General features: G+C 45.8%; 1 protein-coding gene across 2 annotated transcripts in view; it reads left to right on the plus strand.

Annotated features, from left to right (window-relative positions):
• Window positions 1-22664, plus strand: part of MYOF (myoferlin) — a 680400-nt gene that overhangs the window by 481057 nt on the left and 176679 nt on the right. For both annotated transcript variants that reach the window (XM_078643399.1, XM_078643401.1), the window contains 2 exons: window positions 2373-2534; window positions 2748-2913. In XM_078643399.1, the coding sequence (XP_078499525.1) occupies window positions 2373-2534; window positions 2748-2913 (328 nt within the window). The remainder of the gene's footprint in view (window positions 1-2372; window positions 2535-2747; window positions 2914-22664) is intronic.

A 22664-nucleotide genomic window follows, 5' to 3' on the forward strand; every position in this document is an offset into this window, starting at 1 on the left:
ATATGTAACTTTTACAAATATGAGTATTGATGTCTTTTGTGGATTTAGACGAAGTGATGAAAATGTAATCCTAACACATTCCTAAAATGTCTAAGTGGGAAATGATCTTCAGTTTCCTCACAAGCATAGCATCTTTTGTGGCTGGCGATGTTCCAGTAATAAATTGCACATAAGCTGAATTTGCATCTTTCACATGAAGTCCTTCAAATGAAGTCTCTCCTACGAGTCCAATTGTTTTCTATTTTACAACACAGCTATCCTTCCGACTGCCTGCTAGCAAAGTTACAGAGGTAACTGCATATCCTTGTGCATTTATAGAAAGTCCCTGGCACTTTATCCTAGAACCATCCCTATCACACCCAATAACCCCTTAAGGCACAGAAATCTTGACATTGCATGATAACTCATACCAATAGAAAGGACTCTGGGCCAGATGTATCAAAGGATTTTACCCATTCTGTGTCTATGGGAAAATGTGTTCATACATATGGCCCTCTGATTGGGAAATGGACATGTTCGTCAGTTGGGGTCCATTGCAGAACACATTAGATATGGTACAGTATGTTCTCTAACCACTTCACTGATCTTTGGTGCTACTTGGATAATCTTTTATGTACAGGCTATTTTCCTATGTGGATGCTCCTCTGTTAATGGTATGCTCACTGGCAATCCCCCTATAGCCTTGGGGCAGGGTCCTACATCCCCTGTGCTGAAAACTGCTCAAGCAGACTCCCTCGTGCACTGCTCTTTATGAACCCAACCACTAGCCCATTCGCACAGGAATTCAAGAGGGATTACAATTTAAACAGATTCTTGGCATCATTGCCTGCCCACTTGTAATCAGTCCTATTTGTATGCTAGTGCCCGCATTATCCTGTATAAAGTGGACTGTAGTCAATGTTTCTCTGACTCTTTGCTGTCTCAATTAATGGGTGGTGACCAGGATTGGTGCCAGGTGTGGGAGCTTGTGATAATTCAAGCGGACCTTAATGCTCTTCTTCCATGTGGATGATGTGGTTAATGGGTAAAGGGAAGTCGGCGAAAAGGGAAGCAGCATGGTATGCGGTCACAGCACCACATCATTCTTGCGGATGGATATTTTGCAGCCTTCACTGCAGCACCTAATTAAACAGCTCTGCAACTGTAGCTGGAGTGGAGTGGTGTGGCTCACTGGTTAGAGGCGGCAGACCCGGAAGCAGAGGACGGCCCGGGACCACGGTTCTATCCCCGACGCGGCAGGGTCATGGACCAGGGTCAGCGGACTTAATAATTCTCACCTCGGTGCCTACTCTAACCAGGGATCACACTCGGCAACTCTGGGCATTAGCTTGCCTCATCTCCACAACAGCCCCCCACATACGCCGGGGATGCCTGGTTTCACCTTGGAGATACCCAGTAGGGACCATCTCACAGGGAAAGCCAGGATGGGTTCCCCAGCGGTCGACAGCGCAGAGATATTCCTTCGGGAGTCGGTTCTAGCGCTTTAGAAACCCACAATTAATTAATTAATTAGCTGGTGAAATGGCAGTGGGGAAGGGGCAAGTGCACAGTGGCCAAACCCTGCCCACCACTTCCTGTAAAAGGAAAAAATATATAACGGCACACAGCTTATGGCAAATACCATTGTCAAGAGTAAGTCATAATTTGCTGTGCGGTGAAATCCCTGCAAATCAACCAGCACAAGTCTAATCTATCACAGAACTACATACTACAATGCACTGCATCAGTACACTGTATCTAATATAGTCCTGCATTTTGCACAAGTGTACAGATCATACATACTAACCCCCCCGATTCAGGCAGGTGACTTTGGGCTTCAGCTGACAGGGACTGGTATTGTTTAACTCGTAGTATGCACTGCCAGTAACCTACTCCTGCTGATCATTGCATTGCACAACACTTGCATTACGCACTCTCTGCCTGCCATAGCGATCTCTCTGTGCTTCTGACCGGTAGGAAAAATGTACATTTGTGTTTCTAATATCCGATCCTCCATCAGCACATTTGCAAAGCCCATACATGACAGTAACCCAATTCAGGCCCCAATAGTAGTCAATGGGGGAAATACATACTCCCTATTTAAAAATAAAATCTCCCACTTTTCCCTTCTAAAATGTCGGCATGTATGGTACAGATGTATGCTTGACAATTTTGTGCGTAATGCATTTCTCCATGCTGGAAATGCACAGTAGTCTGCCCACAAAAATCCTAACAATGTAGTTTTGCTCTCTTGTTGGAATAAAGAATATTTCTGTGACATCATTTTCTCATCTAATGCAAGTTTTTCTTTTGTTTTAACTTTTCAAGCCATTGAAACTGTTTAATGTACCATTGATATTTCCTTGACGTGTTTGTTTAAATTGATTTGATAGATTCTTGCCTGGGGCCTCAGGAACATGAAAAGTTATCAGCTGGCTTCTGTTTCATCACCAAGCCTGGTTGTGGAATGCGGAGGGGAACTTGTTCAATCTGCAGTAATCAAAAACCTCAAGAAAACACCAAACTTCCCTGGCTCTGTTCTCTTCATGAAAGTGGTACTGTACAAGAATGTAGCAAGGAGTCTAAACTGCGACTGCATGATTCAAATACTAAATACTATTTGTAAATCTGCCATTGTAGTACTCTATCCATATTATAAAATGAAGTCTGTACTGCAGTTACATGACCACATATACTAACCAGTAATTGAAAACCTGGGACTGTGACAATATCCGATTGGTGCAATAACAAATATTTTCCATTTATAGCTCCTGCCCAAAGATGAAATGTATGCGCCCCCAATCATCATTAAAGTTGTAGACCACAGACAGTTTGGGCGGAAGCCGGTGGTTGGCCAGTGCACAATTGAGGACTTGGAAAAGTTCCGCTGTGATCCCTATGATGCCAGACAAGATATTGCACCTGAAATGCGAGGTAACTGGAGAACGCCTGTTTTGTTATCATGCATCAGTACTGCCACTAAAAAGTTTTGTAAATCTATTTCAGGCAGGACCGGCTTTAGTGCTGGTGGCACCTGTTGCGTCAATGTTTGTTGGTGCCCCCCAATGACCTCCTCCTTGGATTCCTGCACTACCACTCTTTGACAGTGCCCCTCAAGTCTCCATAACCACTCTCCCACATTTCTTTTGTTTTATAGCGCCACTCATACCAGTGTAAGATGTCAGAGCACTTTATATCACATACGCATTACACAGAGGCAAAATATCTGTGTGTAAATCCGTGTATAGGAAATGTTACATCAGATAGAGGACTTCAAGGTGGTGTAGTCGCAAGTCATCCCTACTGGTAGACAGTATAGTTTAAGAGTGCTTGGTCTAGAGAAGCACAAAATACAATTTAAAACGTAACACCATGGTTGGGGGTTGGCTTTACTAATAATAGTTTCCTACGAAGTGAACCCTTTTTGCATCATTAGGATAATGAAAGACTGAGGGGGGGAATCATAATTCTCTAATCTATACCTTCGAGTTTGCATGCAGCTCTTTGATAGTTAATAGCTCATTGTTCTAGTTAAACTTGTAAATTGCACGTAACAAACGGGGCTCTCTGACAGAAGCAGTAACACACTTACCTAGTTAAGTTGTGTGCACTTTGTGATCTGCATACCTGCCAACTTTAAGAAAAATCCCAACGTGTGAGGAGGCGGCAGGGGCCCCATCTCGCCCCCAACCCCTCCTCCTCCCCCCTGAAACTCTCAGGCTGGTGCCAATATCCTGGGGGTTTTTAACACCTCAGAAAATGATTTGGAAAACCACTGTTCATCGTGGTTTTCAGCTTGTTTTCCCTGCCACTGTGTGATATCTACTCCTCACTGGGAGACCGTGTGATGGGAGCTGATACTGTGCGTCAGTCAGTCAAAAGCACTTTATTTGATTAATTAAAATCATAAAAGCAAGTCACACATTGGCACCATGAGTTGGCAGGTATGGATCTGCATGGTACATGTGCTTTGCAGCAGACATTTTAACCTCCTGCGCAGTGGCGGCTGGCGACATTTGAATGTGTCGGGGCGTAAACATTTTGCCGTACTACACCTTCGGCGAGCAAGCGTAGAGAGAGAGACCGAACAACCTATGGGGGTCCGGGGATTCCCCCCGAAGACATTTTTTTTAAAAAAGAGTGGGTAAATGCCCCCAGCCGGGAGTAGCTGTAAACGCAACTGTTAAAGAAATTAAAGTAGAGAAAAACGCATGTCTTCCAAATGCACAACCTCTCTCCACGTGCATGCAGGACCTTTCCACTCTGCTGCTGACGTGCTCAAGCTAAACAAGAGTTGGGCTAGCAGTCTGTGTGTGAGTGTACGGCTGTATTTCTGCTGCAGCCGTATTTCTGCTTCTTATCGTAGTACATCTGTTACTCAAATAATGTTGCTGTCCATACTTGGAATGAATACAACTACCAGCACTTCAGCACAAGAGTCACGGTAGAGCTAACAATGTAAATTAACAACACTTTTTTCATCTAGCACCTTTGCAGATCTTAACACTGTTACACAGCAACCTGTCCCCACAGTTCAACACATCTTAACATCAGTGCAGTACAGCAACGGGTCACTTTCACAAACCCAGCACATCTACAGTGCATGCACGGCGCCCTGCTCGGTTTAAATTGTGTCTTGCCCCCACAAATGCACACAGCACGGTACATGAGACAGAGAAACCTGGAGCAAAGGCAGTAACTTGGAGATAGCTATGCATCCGTTGTGCACACACAAACATTCTCCCTGCTCGGAATGACCCACTCGTTAATGGATAGAAGCTTTCACGGAACAAGCAGTCAGTGACCCATCCCTCAACAGGACCATTGAAGAAAAACTGAATGAACACTGGATAGACCAGGCTTCAACCAAACGTGAAAAAGCAGGCACTTTTAAAGGGCGCTTATACCAGAGCACTGCACGGTGTACTGACCCCTTAAACCAAAGCAAAATGTATTCATTTATTTAGAGGTTTGTAAAGTGTTCAGCATATTACTTTGCCGCCATTTCAGAAAAGTAATAGATGAAAATGTCATACAACCCGGCCTGTAAAGAAAAATATAATAAACAAGCCTTCACTGAACAGTCCCCAATAAAGGAAAGCGCAGTGAACATCACTTGCACAGAAAGCTATTTGTTAAAAACATTTTTTAAAAGAGCAGGTAGTCAAATTTCTTCTTAGACAAGCGCTTTTTAGAGAACATTATAATCACTAACATTTGCTGAACTGGCCTTTTAACAAACGAGACCTCTCGTATCCACGCTGCCATGACTCTTCAAGCAGACACAAAACGTCATATAAAATAGATCTCATATCTAAATTACAGAACCATTTTCATATTAAAAGTGGACGGGTGAACTGAACTCCGAAATAAGCCATGCCCCGGCCCGACTTGACAACAATACCCTGAACAGGCCTTTACTAGAAGTAAAAAATAAACGCCTGTGCTTTACCTCGGCTGGCGAGCTCAACTGACAGAGTTAATTCAGAATCAGACGTCAGCAGGCAGGCAGTCCGGCCTACTCTCTGGCAGCAACAAATACCAAACAAATACCAATGCTGTAAGCCCCAGCAAGTAGTGAGTATTCCTGACGCAGTAAAAAATCCATTCCGACTGCCAGAGGCCATACAGAGTGCAGACTCATGCGCGGGAAGCCGTCTGAGGTGGTCGAGTCTGCGTAGACTCGATTCCTGCTTCCCACCTGCCACACCCTTTCCCAACACGTCACAGGGGAGGGGTCCCACCCACGCCCTGTAATGAGTTGGGAAAGGGTGTGGTGACAAGCTCTCCTCTCTCTGATTGACGTGTGGGGTTAGCGACCCCGGGCTTGTTTTCAGAACGCCCGGGGCTAACTTAACCTCCACGCCATCAGGGGGTGGAGACTGCGCCTCACAGCTAGTTGTTTGCTGAGCTGATGACATCACAGCCTTCAGGGCTGTGAGGTTCTCAGCCGGCAAAAACACGAAGGCTAGGCTTCCTGTGTTCCCTGCAGCCCCGAGTTCGAGACTGGTGTTGTTAATGCCGTTAAGTTAATACAATTATCGGCAGCTGATAAATGGGCATTTATTATAAATGACTATGAACTACACATCTAACAATGTAACGGGGCGGAGCCCCGACGCCTTAATAGAGAAACCGCCACTGCTCCTGCACTACTTTATGGTGAGTCAAAACTTCCATTAGACAAAACTCCGACCTCTCTTCAGAAGGTCCATCAGTCACTAGAGTTATCGTGACATTTTTATAGTTGCCTGAATGCAGTGGCCCATTCGCACTACCCTAGAGACGGCTTTCAATTCAGGGTTCTCTAAAGTCAGTCCTGGAGGTCTGGATCCATGCCATGTTTTTAAGATAGCTAAGTATATCTAAATTGGGATATGCAAAAAAATGTGGCATGGTTCCGGCCCTCCAGAACCAACTTTGGAAAACCCTGATCTAATTAATGGGAAAATCTGTCCAAAACATTGACATGAATGTAGTATTCTCCCTGTTAATTGAGCTCCTTGTAACAAAATAGCCTTTACAAATTTTTATGTAGCCCCGCCCATTTAAGACTGCTGTGCATTTTAGATGTCTTAAACCATTTTAGTTTATCTGTATTTGCATAATAAAAGTCCCTAAATGCTTTCCGCATTGTGTACCACACAAAGAAGAGAGTTTTTAAATGCTAAGTGTCACATCACACCATGCAGCGCTGTAAACTGTGTTCCTAAGCAAATGTATGTTATCAACATCTCTATTTGATGCGCCACCTTGCCAGGCCACTTTATGTCGAGTAGCAGGCTCTGAGTAAAAATGGTCTATGAAATAGTTATGCTGTTCTCTTATGTAATGAGCCTCTAAGAACCCACCAAAAATATTGTGGCACTTTAGCTTCTTAGATGAGACACATCTCTGGTTTTAGAACCATTAACTGTGTCCTCACTGGTTCTCCTCTTATCTTTCTAATTAACAACCTATTGTTTATAAGGGTACATCCAGGAACCAAAAGATCCCAGCCACCAGCAGAGGATCTCAGGGTTCCATACTGTCTCCGGTGACTACTCCCAGGTAACAAGATGAAAATTCACCAAAATCCCAACAATACACAGCTGTATCTGAAAGTCTCCTCCATTCAAGACATCCAATTTCTCAAGCACTGCCTGCACTTCATCACGAAATTCCAGCACCTAATTGAAGCTCAACTCAACCAGGACAGAATTCCTGGTATTTTCCAAGAACAAGAAGCAAGAAATGTCTGAAATCTTGCTCAATTACATTATCCTTAATAGTTTCAAACCCTCAACTTACACCGACTGCCCAGTCACTTGTATTCACCTTGAGCACTAAAATCACCCTCAAGGAGCACATTGCCAAAAATTAAAGATGGTCTGGTAACCACTCTCGCTTCTAAAGAATGGGAAGCTGTTTCATCCGGAAAGCAACTTCAAAACTGATCAAGTTCTAGTACTCTTGCATCTGGATGGTTGCGAAACCCTTGCTCCATAGCCTCCATGACTCCACCCTGGCACCCACAAATGGCATCCTACATGCAGCATGGCCAGAAGAAATAAGAACACCTCACACCCATCCTGATGGAACTCCATTGACTCCTTTTGCCCACCCACATATCTTCAAAACCACCTGCAGCATTTCCAAATCCATCATGACCAACACCCCCCTTATCTTGCAGGGAGGCTCACAACCTCTGGTGTTTCTTGGTCTTGGTGTAGTGCACAGCGAAGACAACAAAAAGCAAATTATAAAAGTAAGGAAACGGAGAGGAAAAGGAAAAAAGTGAGCGATCAAAAATGTAAATATAAGGATGGGAATAAGAAAGTTGAATAGAAGCAAAGGGGAAATAAAGGCAGGAAGGATGAAAGAAAGCAAAAAAAAAATAAAAGGAAAGAAGGAAGAAAAGGTGAAAAATAGGACGGAACTTTAAAAGGAAGGTGAATGAATGGTTGGCAGGGTGAAAGGATTGGCTGAATGCAAGGCTTAAAGGATGGATGGAAGAGTAAAAGGAAGAACAAAGGAAAATTAATGAATGGACTGAATTTAGGGAAGGATTGATAAGTGAAAGTCTGACCAGGCAGAAGAATGAGCAGATAGATAAAAAAAAAAGATGCAGGAAGGAAGAGAGAAAGGATTGATGGGTGAAAAGATGGATAGATACTTGGCCATATTGATAAGTGAAAGAATGAATGTATATATGAAATGATGGATGGATTGAAGTAAGCATAGCTGGATGGACGAGTGGATGGAAAGGTGAAGGGATGGATGGCTAGGTGGAAGGGTTGGATGGCTAGGTGGAAGGGTGAGAGCATAGATGAATAGATGGATGAAGAAAGTGTGAATGGAACTCTAAGGGAGAGTTGGGTTTGCTATTTCTGTGTGCTCTGTGTTACCAGAGGTATGGTTCATAGTTGGGGTTATTTTAGTTTCCTGGCTACTCTCTTGCGCTTGGCACACACAGCCAGACCACCATCATATTGGAGACGAAGAGAAAAATAAGACGCTATGCCTTTTCAGTCTGTTCGTCTAGGATCTGTAACCGCATCCATGTATCAATAAGGTCTGCACCCCTAATTCTGTGCTGCACTTCACAACCTTTTCAGCTAGGTTTATACTAAACAAATAGCATACATAATTCTATAAATGCCAGACCAGCTCCTTGCAGAACAATCCTAGGAGCTATCAGTCTATCTCTACAAAGGAATGTGGGAAGCCAGTGATGACATCAGACGCACATCCCAGGGTATGTGTGATGTGATCATGGTAATCATTGAATGGTAGTTGTGTTCTGTGACGCATGCCTTGTGAATATAAGGTTAGGACTGGTAATTTGTTATCACCAAGCTGTCACTTATTCGGGTGTTGACCAAAATTGGGTTTTAAATGCCATTGATACTTGTCTTCCACCCTCACTTAAGAAAGTGAACAACACTGCCCCCCTACCCCTTGGTTCACTGAGAAATTAAAAATGGTGAAAACCAAATGCAAATCTTTGGACAGACGCTGGAGGAGGAACTATGCGTCTGATACCAAACTCAATTATAAAATGGCAAAGAGAGAATACCACACTCTTGACAAGTCGGCTCCTGCTGAATGTCTCCTCCATCATCTCTAGTGCACAGAACTGTTCTAAGACACTATTCAAAATGGTCAAAGAACTTTCTGGCTCTAAAACTCAATCTACTCCCTCCACCCTGAATGGTTTGCAATATGAAGACCTTACCAAATTCTTCCTCTATAAAGTGGAGAAAATATACTCTGAGATGAAGGGCATGAAACCAGGTAACCCCCTTCAGCAAATACTTATATCCTCTCAAGCAGTTAGAACCATTGCTCACAGAGATAGCAGGATCCCTCAATCCACTAATAAACTGGAAACCTGGTCTCTATTAGATAGGAGCTCCTTTAAACGGCTCTTGGCAAACATTAAGTCTGGCTCACCCTGTGATCCTCTTCCGATCTCAGTGTTGCAGCAACTTGAGCTGCCTTCACTTACAATAATCATGGAACTCTTGAATGCCTCCTTACAGGAGGCAACGGTTCCCCTAGAGTGGAAACATGGAATGGTGCTTCCTCATTTGAAGAAGGCTAATGCTGATCAGCCTGAAAAATATCGGGCTATTTCATTACTCCCGGCCTTCTTGAAAATCTTATAATGACACATTAACTCACAGTTCCCAGTTTGTTGAATCACAACATTATTTACACTCATCTCAGTCGGGCTTTAGAGCCTTCTTCTCAACTGAAACAGCCCTTCTTGGAGTTACGGCATGCTCGACCCTTACTGGCTGTGAAAGTGGTCCCACCTCTCAGATGTGAGCAAGGTATCTTGATGTCAAACACAACTTCTCTGTGGTCCGACCATATTAGTGGTATTGAAGCAGTGAAATACAGTAAGGGATTGTCAGATAAAATGCCATCTAACTTATGGCCGGCAACTTGGGTAGTTACATTCACAAGCTAGAGAAGACCTAGACTGGCCATGGTGTTGACTAGCAGTTTTGTATCTTTATCCAAAATATTTTTTTAAATAAAAACTAGACTCCCCTAGAACTGTAAAGTCAGAATAAATTGGACTTAATTTATGCAGTGGACTATGGGCCTGCAAAAAGGAAGGCGTAGGGCCAGGAGGACGATATAACAATAGTCCTTTAAATGAGTAGTTTTATGTTAATTGTTTTGAAACAAAAGTGGTTCGTAATCAGTTTGTAAGTACTATTGAGAAGGATGCTGGGAGTTGATCGCGATACATGATCACCATGCCACCTCCCCACTTACCAACTCTATCTGATCTATAGATGAAGAATCCTGCTGGGATAGCCAGGATCATGTTGGGGCCAGAAGTAGTCAGACCAGGTTTCTGTTACTTTTAGGGTTGTATTAACTTTAGAGGTGTAATTTGTGAGTAGAAATGTGCTTACTCTTTTGTGAATGGCTGAAGTAGTCTCATTTGGATACTGGAGACACGGTGGCCCTCGTATTACTTGACTTGAGTGCAGCTTTCGACACGGTATCTCACACAGTGTTAGTAAAAGCCTTATAATCTTTGGGTGTTGCAGGGCCGTCACTCATTTGGCTTATTTCTTTCCTCATGGATCACACGTTCCAGGTTTTTTACCCAACGACCAGCTCTGATACTCATCCAGTGCTGGTTATTTTCACATTAAGTTTCAGAATTATAGCGACATTTATACAAAAATGTGTTCCAAAAGGAGAACTCGAAAATAAGGGTCATCACTTCATATGAATACTTTTTGCATTTGTCCCAACTGTTTCACTACTCAAGCCTCCAGTATGTATGGAAAGGTAATACAACTTTCTGTTTTTCAGAATGCAGCGGCTGTGTCACCCTTATGAGGCTACTTGCCACTTGTATTTTTCTTTTGTTCATGTGAAGTCATTTTCTGTTGGCCTCTTTCCACTAAATGTGCGACTAATTTTGTTTTTTATTGGTTACATTGGATTGTACTTCTCTGCTCTCCACACCCTGACTTTTCAAGTTATCATTTTTACATGATGGAGTCGACGGGCATGCATGTAGATATAGAAGTCACCTGTACAGTTTGCATGGATTCTCTCCTCCCATGATTAATTTCTACTCAGATTTCTGAGTTTTCTGTTTGTTAGCTGAAAAACCCTGCATGGGTGCTGCCATCTTATACCTGAAAACACCCACAAAATAGTCTGAAATTTCTTTTGCATTTCTTAAGTGGCATTGTCGTCTCTACTGGGTCTCTTAAGCATTTGCCATTTTGAAGGCCACAAGCAGTCATCATATTTAGATCAGTAAGTTTCAGAGTGCCAGAATGTGTACCCATAATTTTCCCCTTTATTGAAAAAAGGGAAATGTGTGATTACTCACAAGATTCTATTTAAACTTTCTTTAGTATTCATTTCTCGCAACACCTCTCTGGTTGTCTATCAGTCATGTTCATGTTGTTCTAAAAAAAATGTTTAGGGTATCTCCTAGCTGTAAGCTTCTTTTGAATGTATTTTGTGCATTTGTCAGTCTAGTCATATCTGACCAATCCTGTCTTGTGTGTAAAAATGTTCCCTTAATGCCATTGGATGTTGTATGGGTAACTGGGTTAGATAAGGCACTGATGGCTAAGGTCACAGATGCCCCAGTCATTGAAAATAAGCTTATCCCTGTGTTGACATATGCAGTCTGCCATTCTGATTTCAAGGATGCTGCGGGGGCTCAAAATTCTTATAGTTATTCTTAAGAGTTATGATTTTATGGCACACTTGATGTTGGAAGAGAATGCCAGCAAAACTTATACAATGGTCTGTGGTTTAAGGAACCCTAAAATGTGGCAGCTGTCTATAGAGGATAAATCTATATTAAGAAAATGTGAGTTTTCATTCCTTTTAACCACTTGGATGTTAAGCTCCCTGATGTTCTTCCATGTAATTTCCATTGAAGTCAATGGAAACTCCATGACGAGCTGAGCTCGTCATGAGCGTCGAAGGGGTTAAGGGGGGGGGGGTCATCTTTGATTAGTGTGGCACTTGGTCCTCATGTATAGCCAAGGCCAGAATACACTTTACGTGCAACCTTGCATCCATCACCATCTTAGCCTCTGCTATTGGTAAGAAGCCAATAGTCCCTTTCTTAGAAACTTATACGAGCAAGTGGCTTCTGGTGTTAACCTATGGGTCTGGTTTATGGGACTACAAACATGTCACTAGTCTACAGGCTGAAGAAAATAGTATGTAGAAGACATTTAGGTCTCCTTCTTTTATACTGCATGAGGAATTATAGCTTGACTATGTGGAAGATCTCATCAATCCGGTCCCCTTGCTGTGTGGTGCTCAGTTTGGAGTAATCCCCATGCTTTGTTTAATAGTGAAGTTGAGGAGTGTCAGTCTTGTGACAGGGGTTATAAAATCCCCTGGTTAGATCATATTAAGATGTGCAGCTCCCTTGGCTGGCCATATGCTTTCTTTAAACCGGAAGGCCAGACAAAAGTTGAAAGGTACTGGATCAAAAATCTTCTATGGACCTTCGACAATGGGAACGGGAGGTGGCTGAGTTAGTTAAAACACAGAATAAGGAATATTTCTTAATACACACTTCACCAGGGTTAGAGATGTATTTGGATTTTGGATTTCGCTCTTGGGATAGGACCCTTCTTAACTAGATTGAGAATAGGGATTATCATGTGGCAGTTACGCTATCCTCCAAGGCAGTATGACCCCTTGCCTACTCTTCTCTGCCTGTGTGATGAAAGCTCCCTGCAGAGTATGCACCACTTTGAATTCTTCTGCACCACACAGAAGGTGACATATGGTGACCAGGTCAACCTCCCAGGTAGTACCTCACAAGAGACTCATCAAACTTCAAGCACCTGCCTCGATGTTTGACTGCTCCAGATACCTAAAATGAGACTTGCCCACCTGAGTCAGGAGAGCCCAACTCCTACACCTACCTTTAAATCTCCTGTGCCCGAAGTAGGCCCTGCTCCTCTGCCTCATCAACCTCACGACTAGATCTGGAAGGCTGGTTTAAGCACCTCGATGACTCATGGAGGAACTATAATGTATATATGTAATATTTGTGCTTTTTCTTTAGCAAAGGGGGAGCTGTAGTGTCTTGTGAGTATGAATAGCAGGACCCTTCTGGTCCTTAATGGACTCCATAGGAGAATAATGTAATTGTTTGGGTGTGCCTGGGTGTGGTCAATGAAGTTCATGATGCAGTGCTTGCACTTTAACGGTTGCACTCTGCAGAATAAAGAAGTGCACTACAGATCTCCATGTGGCGTAGTCATCTGCATGCTACCGTCCTGGGAGGATGCTTCAATTTATTCAAATTCAGATTGCTTTTTATTATGTGATTTTTGTAATACTTTGCTTTTATGATCATTATATAATGTTCAGATAAGAGTATAATCTCGCCATTGGATGTTGGCTGCTGAAAGAGCTATGTGAGTCAGAGTAGTATCTTGAATGCCAGCAGCCTTGCCAAAATTGTCTGCTTGCAGCCCCGCATATTACAAACAGTGGCTTTCTGCCCCCACCCTCTTTAAGAGGGGACAAAACTAAGGACATCTGAATAAAGACTTTCAGACTTGGGCAGATGGTGGTCTAGCCTTATCTCTGTTGTGAGGGTAATCAACCTGAGCCCTTGATCACTACCAATTCTGCCATAAAGTGAGCAGTGTTTGAGAATGTCTTACAGTTGCTGTTTGTGATTATAATGTGGTTCATTAGGTCTCGCGACCTATCGATGCGCGCAAGCGCATCGAGCGGAGCGAGAATTCAAGTAGCCAAAATCCTCATGAAACCACCAGCTTTTTGCTGGCGTTTTCATGAAGTTCACGTGAACCACGTGATCAAACACGAACGCGCATCAGCCTCCCTCCCTCCTAATTGCATTTGCCGCACAGCACATCAAAGGGCTTCGCCCAGCGTGCGCTCTGCGGCTTCTCGGCTTCTCCTACCCTAATTATTCTTGGATGGCCGGCCGGCACACAGCCTTCCTTGCATTTCTCCTCCCCCTCCCCAGCCAGCTTCCCCCACGCCGTGTTCCCTCATCCCTCGCACCCCCTCCTCCTTCAGGCCCCCACCATTTGCTTCCATTTGTTCTCTTTCCGATAAACACCTCTTAACTGTGCTGATGTGACGTACCGCGTCTCTTTCCTTGTCCCCCCTAATCCCACCAATCACACGACTTAGTGAATTTATGGTTGGACCGTTATTGTTTATTTATTTGGCTGGAGTATTTATTCTGTCACAAGCGCTGCACAAAACTGCAAAGGCGAAAACTGGATCACATCGCATCAATCAAACAAACAAAACTAAGCTGTTTAACCACAACGTTGTTTCTTTTATTATATAAAGCGCTTTAAACACACCAGGGTGAGATACGCCATGTAAACACATACAAAATATATGTAAATAAAAAATAGCAGTTCAAGAGCTGCTCATGCTTGCACACGCCTGGTAAAAGGCTAACCAAGTTGGGTCACTACTCTCAGGACGCAGTCAACTACCAGAAATTCCTGAGGTGATTCTTTACCGTGGCAAGGTTTGTTTGTTTTGCAACCGCATTACCTCTTCAGCCTTTTGATTAGCGACTGCGTTACCTCACTCTCTGGCTGCTACTACACATTCTGATTGTGTTAACCACCGAAGCATTTTTTATCACGTCTTCTGAATCGTAAGCAGCGGTTCCGTTTTGTTCAGAGCAAGAGTTTGTACTTTAAATACACAAAAGCCGAGCGCCAACGTGGGGCGCGCGCATCTCAAGCACTAGGGCTGGCTTTGCTCGGCGCGCTGCTCGATGCTTGGCCTCGGCGTGCCTTTGTTCTTAGCTGATTTCTCTCCTGTTCGTCCCAGGCTCTCATATTTCCCCTGCATCTTCCTTTAAATGTTCATCCCATTAAGAAGTGCGAGCCTGAGAAAGGCCTTTTTTTTCCAGGGAAGCATTTGCGCAGACATAAACCTCAACCTCACCCTTTCAAGAAAATAATTCAGTTTTACTTTCATCAAAAAAGTTAGAGCCGTGGGCTTTTAGCATCTCGTTTCACTCACACACACAGCCTATTATAACCTGCATAAACAAGGGTGACAAGTTGAGATTAATGAGGCTCCCGGAGTGACAGAACAATTTAATTGTCAGAAACCATAGGAGCTGAACTTTGCCAGTGGATTTATGTAAGGCTGCCACAGCTAAAAACTTCCCTAATTGATTATGACCAATAAGTAATAACACAGAATCCAGTTCTTAGGGAGGCAAATAAAAACAAGCATTGTCATAGCCAATAGGTCTCGCTTGTGGGACATTATAAGTATTTAGTTTTGCAGCACAATATCCTTGTTACACCAAGGATATTGTGCTGCAAAACTAAATACTTATAAGGTCCCACAAGCGAGACCTATTGGCAATGCCAATGCTTGTTTTTACCTTGGTGCTCTCAAGAAGCTAGAACACCTGTGTACTCTCACAACATTGGACTAACCTAGACTCTCCATCATAACGGTAACCTTTTAAGGGAATTTCTTCAATTAACATCTGTGAAAAAGTGGCTCTATATATACACTGGACTAGAATGAAGTACAGTGTGTATAGAGTCCACCAACCCCAGAGGTATAACAGAGGTTAAAGTCAGAACTGACCTTACTCTCCAAAGTGGTAGCTTGGTCGAGCAGTAAGGCAGTACCAGAGGACAGTGTAAACCATTTGTTGTACACACTCAGTCAGCAAAAGGTTTCACACACTCAAGAACTGAACTCCAGGCCAATTGTTGTTATATCCTCAGATATAGTTGTTTTATTTTTAGAACCAACAGCTATAAAAATATACTTTTCCAGTTAGGAATACTCTCGTAAATTCTTTGCAGAGGAGCAATAAAGTTTGTGCACACAATAATTACAGGATAGCTAGTAAGCAACACAGTTCTGAAACACACTCTAGGATTGAGCTCAATGGGTTTCTCACAGGTAAGTACAGTTGATTACTTTATGGATTACTTTGGTAGTTCCAGGACTAGATCTTAGATTCGGTCCTGGGGTCTAAGCTGAAACCAGATCAGCAAAAACGTTTTAGTTACTGTGATGAATTTTCATGAATATAAAGCTGTTTTACAAGTTCACACGTAGAAACTTTTCAATGTAAATCTGACAATGTTATTCAATGGGAGAAAATTCAGGTTGCAGGTCAAGTACGATCGCGTTACTTTTGTACACCAGCACTAGTCTCCTAGGGCCAGCACTGGGGGCTTAACTCAAAACAGGTAGGTAATTGCGTTTCAGTATTTCTTACGATTTTTAAAGAATATTTGCAGTTTTCAAAAGTAGACACTTAAAAGAAATTTCATAGAAAAGCAGACAATGGGTTCCTGTGGAGGAAATACAGGTTACTAGTAAACTCGCTAGGGATTACTTTTGCCGTTCAGTACTGGGCTGAAAGGTACACTACTGGCCTCCCCTGATCACAGGTGAGTACTTTCGAATTCGGACTTTGGCTGATTGTATAGGAATATTTTCAGTTTTCAAAACTTCATACTTTGAAAATGTTCGAGTCAAAATGGGTCAATGTTATCCAATGGCAGGTAAGTGAATTACTGGTTTCCAGGTGAGTACTTGTTTGGTGAAGTTAGGGTTCTGGGCATACTCAGGGGTCCCCCAGGGTCAGGTGAGTACAGTTAGTTCAGTCCCAGCGGCACAGGGGCGGCCGGGTGCAGAGGTAGGTAGGCCCAATGATATCCAATGAGGGAAAGGGGGCCTTCGGTTGGTGACTGCTGGCTAGCAGGCCACGTGGCTCTGGGAGCTGGGCTCCTGGTCACTTGCTCAGGGCAAGGGGGGGAAGTAAGATAGGACAGAGAGGTCACAGCCAGCGGCACTCGGGCGGCTGGGTGCAGGGTGCTTTTGAGCCGTCGGGCGCTCAATGTTATCCAATGAGGATCTTGAAAAAGGAACAAAGGCTGCAGGTTTGGGGACGGTGACTCTCCAGGGGTGACCAGCACTTCGAGAGGTAAGTTGGGATCTTACAGCACAGGTATGTACCCCAAAGGGAGGCACAGGGGGGCGCGGGGCGCCGGGTGCAGGGGTGTCTTTGGGGGTAGGAAAAGCTTACCCTCGGCTGGTCGCGGTTGCGGTGGCCCCGGGTTCTGAATCTGCAGGCGTCTGCTGGTTCGTCGCGGAGGGTCTTTGGGAACTGAACTTCGGGTCCCAGTCGTCGGGGGGACGTCCTCATGGTCTTGGTTCGGGTTGGCCCGGCCCGGGCTCGGCTGGTGCAGAGTGGGCTGGTCCAGAGCTTTCTGGTGAGCACCAGGTGGGTTGTTGCAGCAGAGCCTCTGCTGATGGGAGTCACAATCTACGAGAAGGTCAAGGCAGGCAGGTCCTCTGGGTGTCCCAAGGTTGCTGTCTGCGGAGGTCGCCGGGATTAGGCAGGAGCAGGTTCCAGGATCAACAGGCCGGTAGGGCTGGGGCCAAGTCAGTTGTTGTCCTGTTGTAAGCAGCTGCGCGGCGGGCCTTCTTCTTCTTGATCTTCTATCTTCTTTTGATATCGGGATCTGAGAAAGGATGGTTCAGGGAGCCCCTAAATACTAAATTTAGGTGCGCTACAGGTAGGGCAAGGGCAGGGACCAATGGGTCCCTGTCCTGGGGTGAGGACACCCCCTAGCCTGCTCCTCTCCTGTGGGAGGGGGGCATGAGCTTAGCTGGGATTGGGCAGGGCTCCCCATCTACAAGATGGCCCGAGCCCCGGGTCATGCTTCACCTCGCCTCCTCCACCTGAGGGGTGGAGTTGGCAAAGGTTGGCACACCTTCCTTCCTGACGTAGTTTTTCCCGCCAGTCTTCCCGCCAGAGTGGGGGTAGAACGGGTGGGGGGGCCAGTTGCTGGGTACAGCAAATGGTGTGGAGAAGCTCTGAAGCGGTATGCCTTTGAAGCTTCCCCCTGTCCATCCTGGTGGAGGAGATATAGCACCTCGCCCAGGATGTGCTTTGTTGCAGACCCAGGAGAGCGGGGTGCTCTCCACGCAGGGGTCCAGAAACATGTCTGCTGTGTAGCAGCCTCTGCAGCCACTCAGCCCAGACGTGGATTGTAGGTTCGGGTTTTGGAGGGCATCTCTAAGATGCCCTCTCATGCATTTTACATTAAATCCCACACTGGCATCAGTGCAGGTTTAATGTGCTGAGAAGTTTGGTACCAAACTGGTCAGTCTTCAGTGTAGCCATTATGGTGCTGTGGGGTTCGTAATGACAACCTCCCAGCATCATATACTCTTAAATGGCATCACTGCACTTACAGTGCCCAGGAATGGCCTTGGGTACTGTAGGGGCACAGGGCTCATGCACCTGTGCCCTCACCTCTGGCATAGGGCACCCAGTTAGAGGGGTGACTGAAGTATGCCAAGGCAGTGGATTCTGTGGGCATGCCACACAGGGATGTGTGCAATGTCGACTCTTGTTTTAGTTCTGTACATAGGCACTCAGCCTGCAAAGGCAGTGTGTGGGTGCCAGGGTACAGGGCCCCTGAGGGTGGCACAGTAAATGCTGCAGCCCTCCGGGGTCTTCTCTGGTCACCATGCCCTGGGTACCTAGGGTACCATTTACTAGGGGCTGACAGGTGGCCAGAGATGTCAATTGGGTATTTTGTTTCAGCATAGTTTTTTTAGGGAAGGAACACATGCCCTGGGTACCTGATTGGCAGGGACCTAGGGCACACTCAGTCAAAGCACATCAGCAGTTCAGAAAAAAAGTGGGGGCATACCAAGGTAAGAAAGATGGTACTTTCTCACACAACCCCCCCCGCCCCCACCCCAAATGAAAGGTGATGAGACTAACCTTGCCCTAGGGAGTCTTCATTGTCTAAGTGGAAGAACCTGGAAAGTCCATCTGCATTGGCATGGGCAGTCCCTGGTCGGTGTTCCACTTCAAAGTCCATTCCCTGCAGGGAGATGGACCATCTCAGTAGTTTTGGATTTTCCCCTTTCATCTGCATTAGCCATCTGAGAGGTCTGTGGTCAGTTTGAACCAGAAAGTGAGTTCCAAACAGGTAGGGCCTCAGCTTCTTCAGGGACCAAACCACAGCAAAGGCCTCCCTCTCAATGGCACTCCAGTGCTGCTCTCTGGGGAGTAGCCGCCTGCTTATAAAAGCAACAGGTTGGTCTTGGCCTTCCTTATTGATCTGGGAGAGGACTGCTCCTATCCCCAGCTCTGAGGCATCAGTCTGCACTATGAACTGCTTGGAGTAGTATGGGGCTTTTAGAATCGGTGCTGAGCACACTGCTTCTTTCAGGGTGTCAAAAGCCTTTTGGCAGCTAACAGTCCAGTTCAATTTCTTGGGCATTTTATTGGATGTGATTTCTGTGAGGGGGGTCACAATGGTCCCATATCCCTTCACAAACTTTCTGTAGTACCCAGTCAAGCCAAAGAATGCCCTGACTTGGGTCTGGGTGGTTGGAGCTGCCCAGTCCAGAATGCTCTGGATCTTGGGCTGTAAGGGTTGGACCTGGACTCCACCAACAAGGTGGCCCAGGTACACCGCAGTGCCCTGCCCTATCTGGCATTTGGATGCCTTGATAGTCAGTCCTGCAGATTGCAGGGCTTGTAAAACCTTCCCAAGGTAGATCAGGTGATCCTGCCAGGTGGAGCTAAAGACAGCAATATCCTCAAGACAGGCTGCACTGAAGGATTCCAACCCAGTCAGGACTTGGTTTACCAACCTCTGGAAGGTGGCAGGAGCATTCTTTAACCCAAAAGGCATCACAGTAAACTGGTAGTGCCCATCAGGGGTGGATAACGCTGTTTTCTATTTGGCTCCTGGGGCCATGCCAATTTGCCAGTACCCTGCAGTTAAGTCAAAGGTAGTTAGGAATTTGGCTGCCCCTAGTTTGTCTATCAGCTCATCTGCCCTTGGAATGGGGTGAGCGTCTGGCTTGGTGACAGAGTTGAGCCCTCTATAGTCCACACAGAACCTCATCTCTCTTTTCACCCTGTTGATGAGGTTTGGGGACCAGAACCACTGGGCTAGCCCAGGGGCTCTCAGAAGTTTCAATCACCCCTAGCTCCAGCATCTTGCTTACTTCAGCTCTGATGCTTTCCTTGACTTGATCTGACTGTCCATAGATTTTGTTTTTGACAGGGTTACTGTCACCAGTGTCCACATCATGGGTACACCATCTGGTCAGACCAGGGGTCAAGGAAAAGAGTCTAGCAAACTGTTGCAAGACTTGCTTGCAGTCAGTGTGCTGTTGGGGAGTGAGGGTGTCTGAAAAGACTACTCCATCCACTGACCCATCTTTTGGGCTGGAAGAGAGGAGATCAGGGAGAGGTTCACTCTCTGCTTCCTGTTCCTCATCAGTCACCATCAGCATGGTGAGATCAGCCCTGTCATTGTAGAGTTTGAGGCGGTTCACATGGATAACCCTTTTGGGTGTCCTGCTGGTGCCCAGGTCCACTAAGTAAGTGACCTCACTCTTTTTCTCCAGGATAGGGTAAGGGCCACTCCATCTGTCTTGGAGAGCCCTTGGTGCCACTGGCTCCAACACCCACACCTGTTGCCCAGGTTGAAATTCAACTATGGCTGCTTTTTGGTCATACCAGTGCTTCTGCAGCTCCTGGCTGGCCTCAAGATTTTTGGATGCCTTATCCATGTACTCAGCCATTCTGGAACTTAGGCCACGCACATAGTCCACAATGTCTTGTTTGAGCTCTTGGAGGGGCCTCTCCCAACCTTCTTTTGCAAGACAAAGTGGTCCCCTCACAGGGTGGCCAAACAGAAGTTCAAAGGTGAAAACCCCACTCCCGTCTGAGGCACTTCCCTATAAGCGAAAAGCAGGCATGGTAACAGGACATCCCATCTCCTTTTGAGTTTCTCAGGGAGTCCCATGATCATACCTTTCAAGGTCTTGTTGAACCTCTCAACAAGACCATTGGTTTGTGGGTGGTAGGGGGTTGTGAACTTGTACAGGACCCCACACTCCTTCCACATATGTGTCAGGTAAGCAGACATGAAGTTGGTACCCCTGTCTGAAACCACCTCCTTAGGAAACCCTACCCTGGTGAAGACACCCAGGAGGGCCTTAGCAACTGCAGGAGCTGTAGTCACCCTAAGGGGAATTGCCCCAGGGTACATAGTGGCATGATTCACTACCACTAGAATGAATTTTTTCCCTGAGGCTGTGGGAGGTTCCAGTGGACCCACAATGTCCACACCTACCCTTTCAAAGGGTACCCCCACCACTGGCAGTGGTATCAGGGGGGCCTTTGGTTTGCCACCTGTCTTGCCACTGGCCTGACAGGTAACACAAGAGCTCACAAACTCTTTTACTTTTGATTCATCTGGGGCCAGTATAAATGACTAACTGGCCTTTCCCAAGTCTTGGTCTGCCCCAGATGTCCAGCTAGGGGGATGTCATGAGCTAAAGTTAGGAGGAACTCCCTGTACTTCTGTGGCACTACCACCCTCCTGATAGCTCCAGGTTTGGGGTCTCTTGCCTGGGCATTCAGTAATCCCTCTTCCCAATAGGCACTGTGGGTATCACTGACATCTCCCTTGGCTTCTGAAACAGCTTGCTGCCTTAGGCTCTCAAGAGTAGGGCATTCTTGCTGGCCCTGGCACAGCTCTTCCCTAGTGGGTCCTCCTGGGCCCAGGAGTCCAACCTGGTAAGGCTCAAGCTCCGTGGGCTGAGTTCCCTCTAGGGTTTCCAAGTCCTCTCCCTGAGGAGAGGGGTCTTGAGAGGTTTGCTGTGTAGAAGCTGGTTCCCCAGTCTTCAGGCTTTTTCTCTTGGTTGGTTGAGCCATAGTTTCAGGCTCCAAACCTACTTGTTCACCCTGCTTTTTGCTCTGTCCTCTGGTTTGCGCACACACCAGTCGAGGGATACCCAGCATGGCTGCATGGGTTACTTGCTCAACCTCAGCCCAGATCATTTCCCAGCAGACAGTCAGCTGGTAGTTGTGGAGAGACCACTACTAGTGTTAGGCCAGAAACCTCCCCCCAATTCAATGTCACCATAGCCATAGGGCGTTGGGTGGTAATGCTGTCAGCATTGGTTACTGGGTAGGTTTTCCCAATCAGGTATTGCTCTGGGGAAACCAACATTTCTTTCACCGTAGTGATGCTGGCACCTGTATCCCTCAGGGCTTCTACTTTAGTTCCATTATGGAGGGATATTGTAAATACTTTTTACAGTTGGGTTGCCACCCAGCTACACTGTCAAACTCCATATCCGCCAAAGAGATTAGACTAGCTTGAGTGTATTCCCAGATTTGCTCTGGACACTCCTCTGATCCCATCTGTAGATTCACTGTCCCTGGAGTAGCAGCAGAAATGGGTGCCGTAAGGGCTTCGTTGTAGGGGCAGTTCTTATCTACAGTTAAATGTCCCATCTTCTTACAGTTGTTACAATAGGCCTTGTTAGGATCAAAGTGTCTTCCCCTATAGGGCTGAGGCACATAGGGAGTAGTTTGGGACCCACCCACCTGCACAGGTTTTTGGGGCCCTCTGGAAGACTCCGACTTTTTATCTTTGGGATTCTCACCACCTCTCCCCTGGGGAGTGTTAGAACCGGGAGTCTCTGGTTGGCAAAGGTAAGTACCTTGGCCCAAGTAGGGACCCCTAGCTCCGGTCGGGGCGACGGAATAACCCTCTGAGATAACCCCTGCTCACCCTCTAGGTAGCATGGCGCGAGCAGTCTAGGCTAAACTCGGAGACAATGTGGATAACATTTGCACTTAA

This window comes from Lissotriton helveticus, chromosome 5_1, assembly GCF_964261635.1.
Source record: "Lissotriton helveticus chromosome 5_1, aLisHel1.1, whole genome shotgun sequence".
NCBI classification, from domain to species: Eukaryota; Metazoa; Chordata; class Amphibia; order Caudata; family Salamandridae; genus Lissotriton; species Lissotriton helveticus.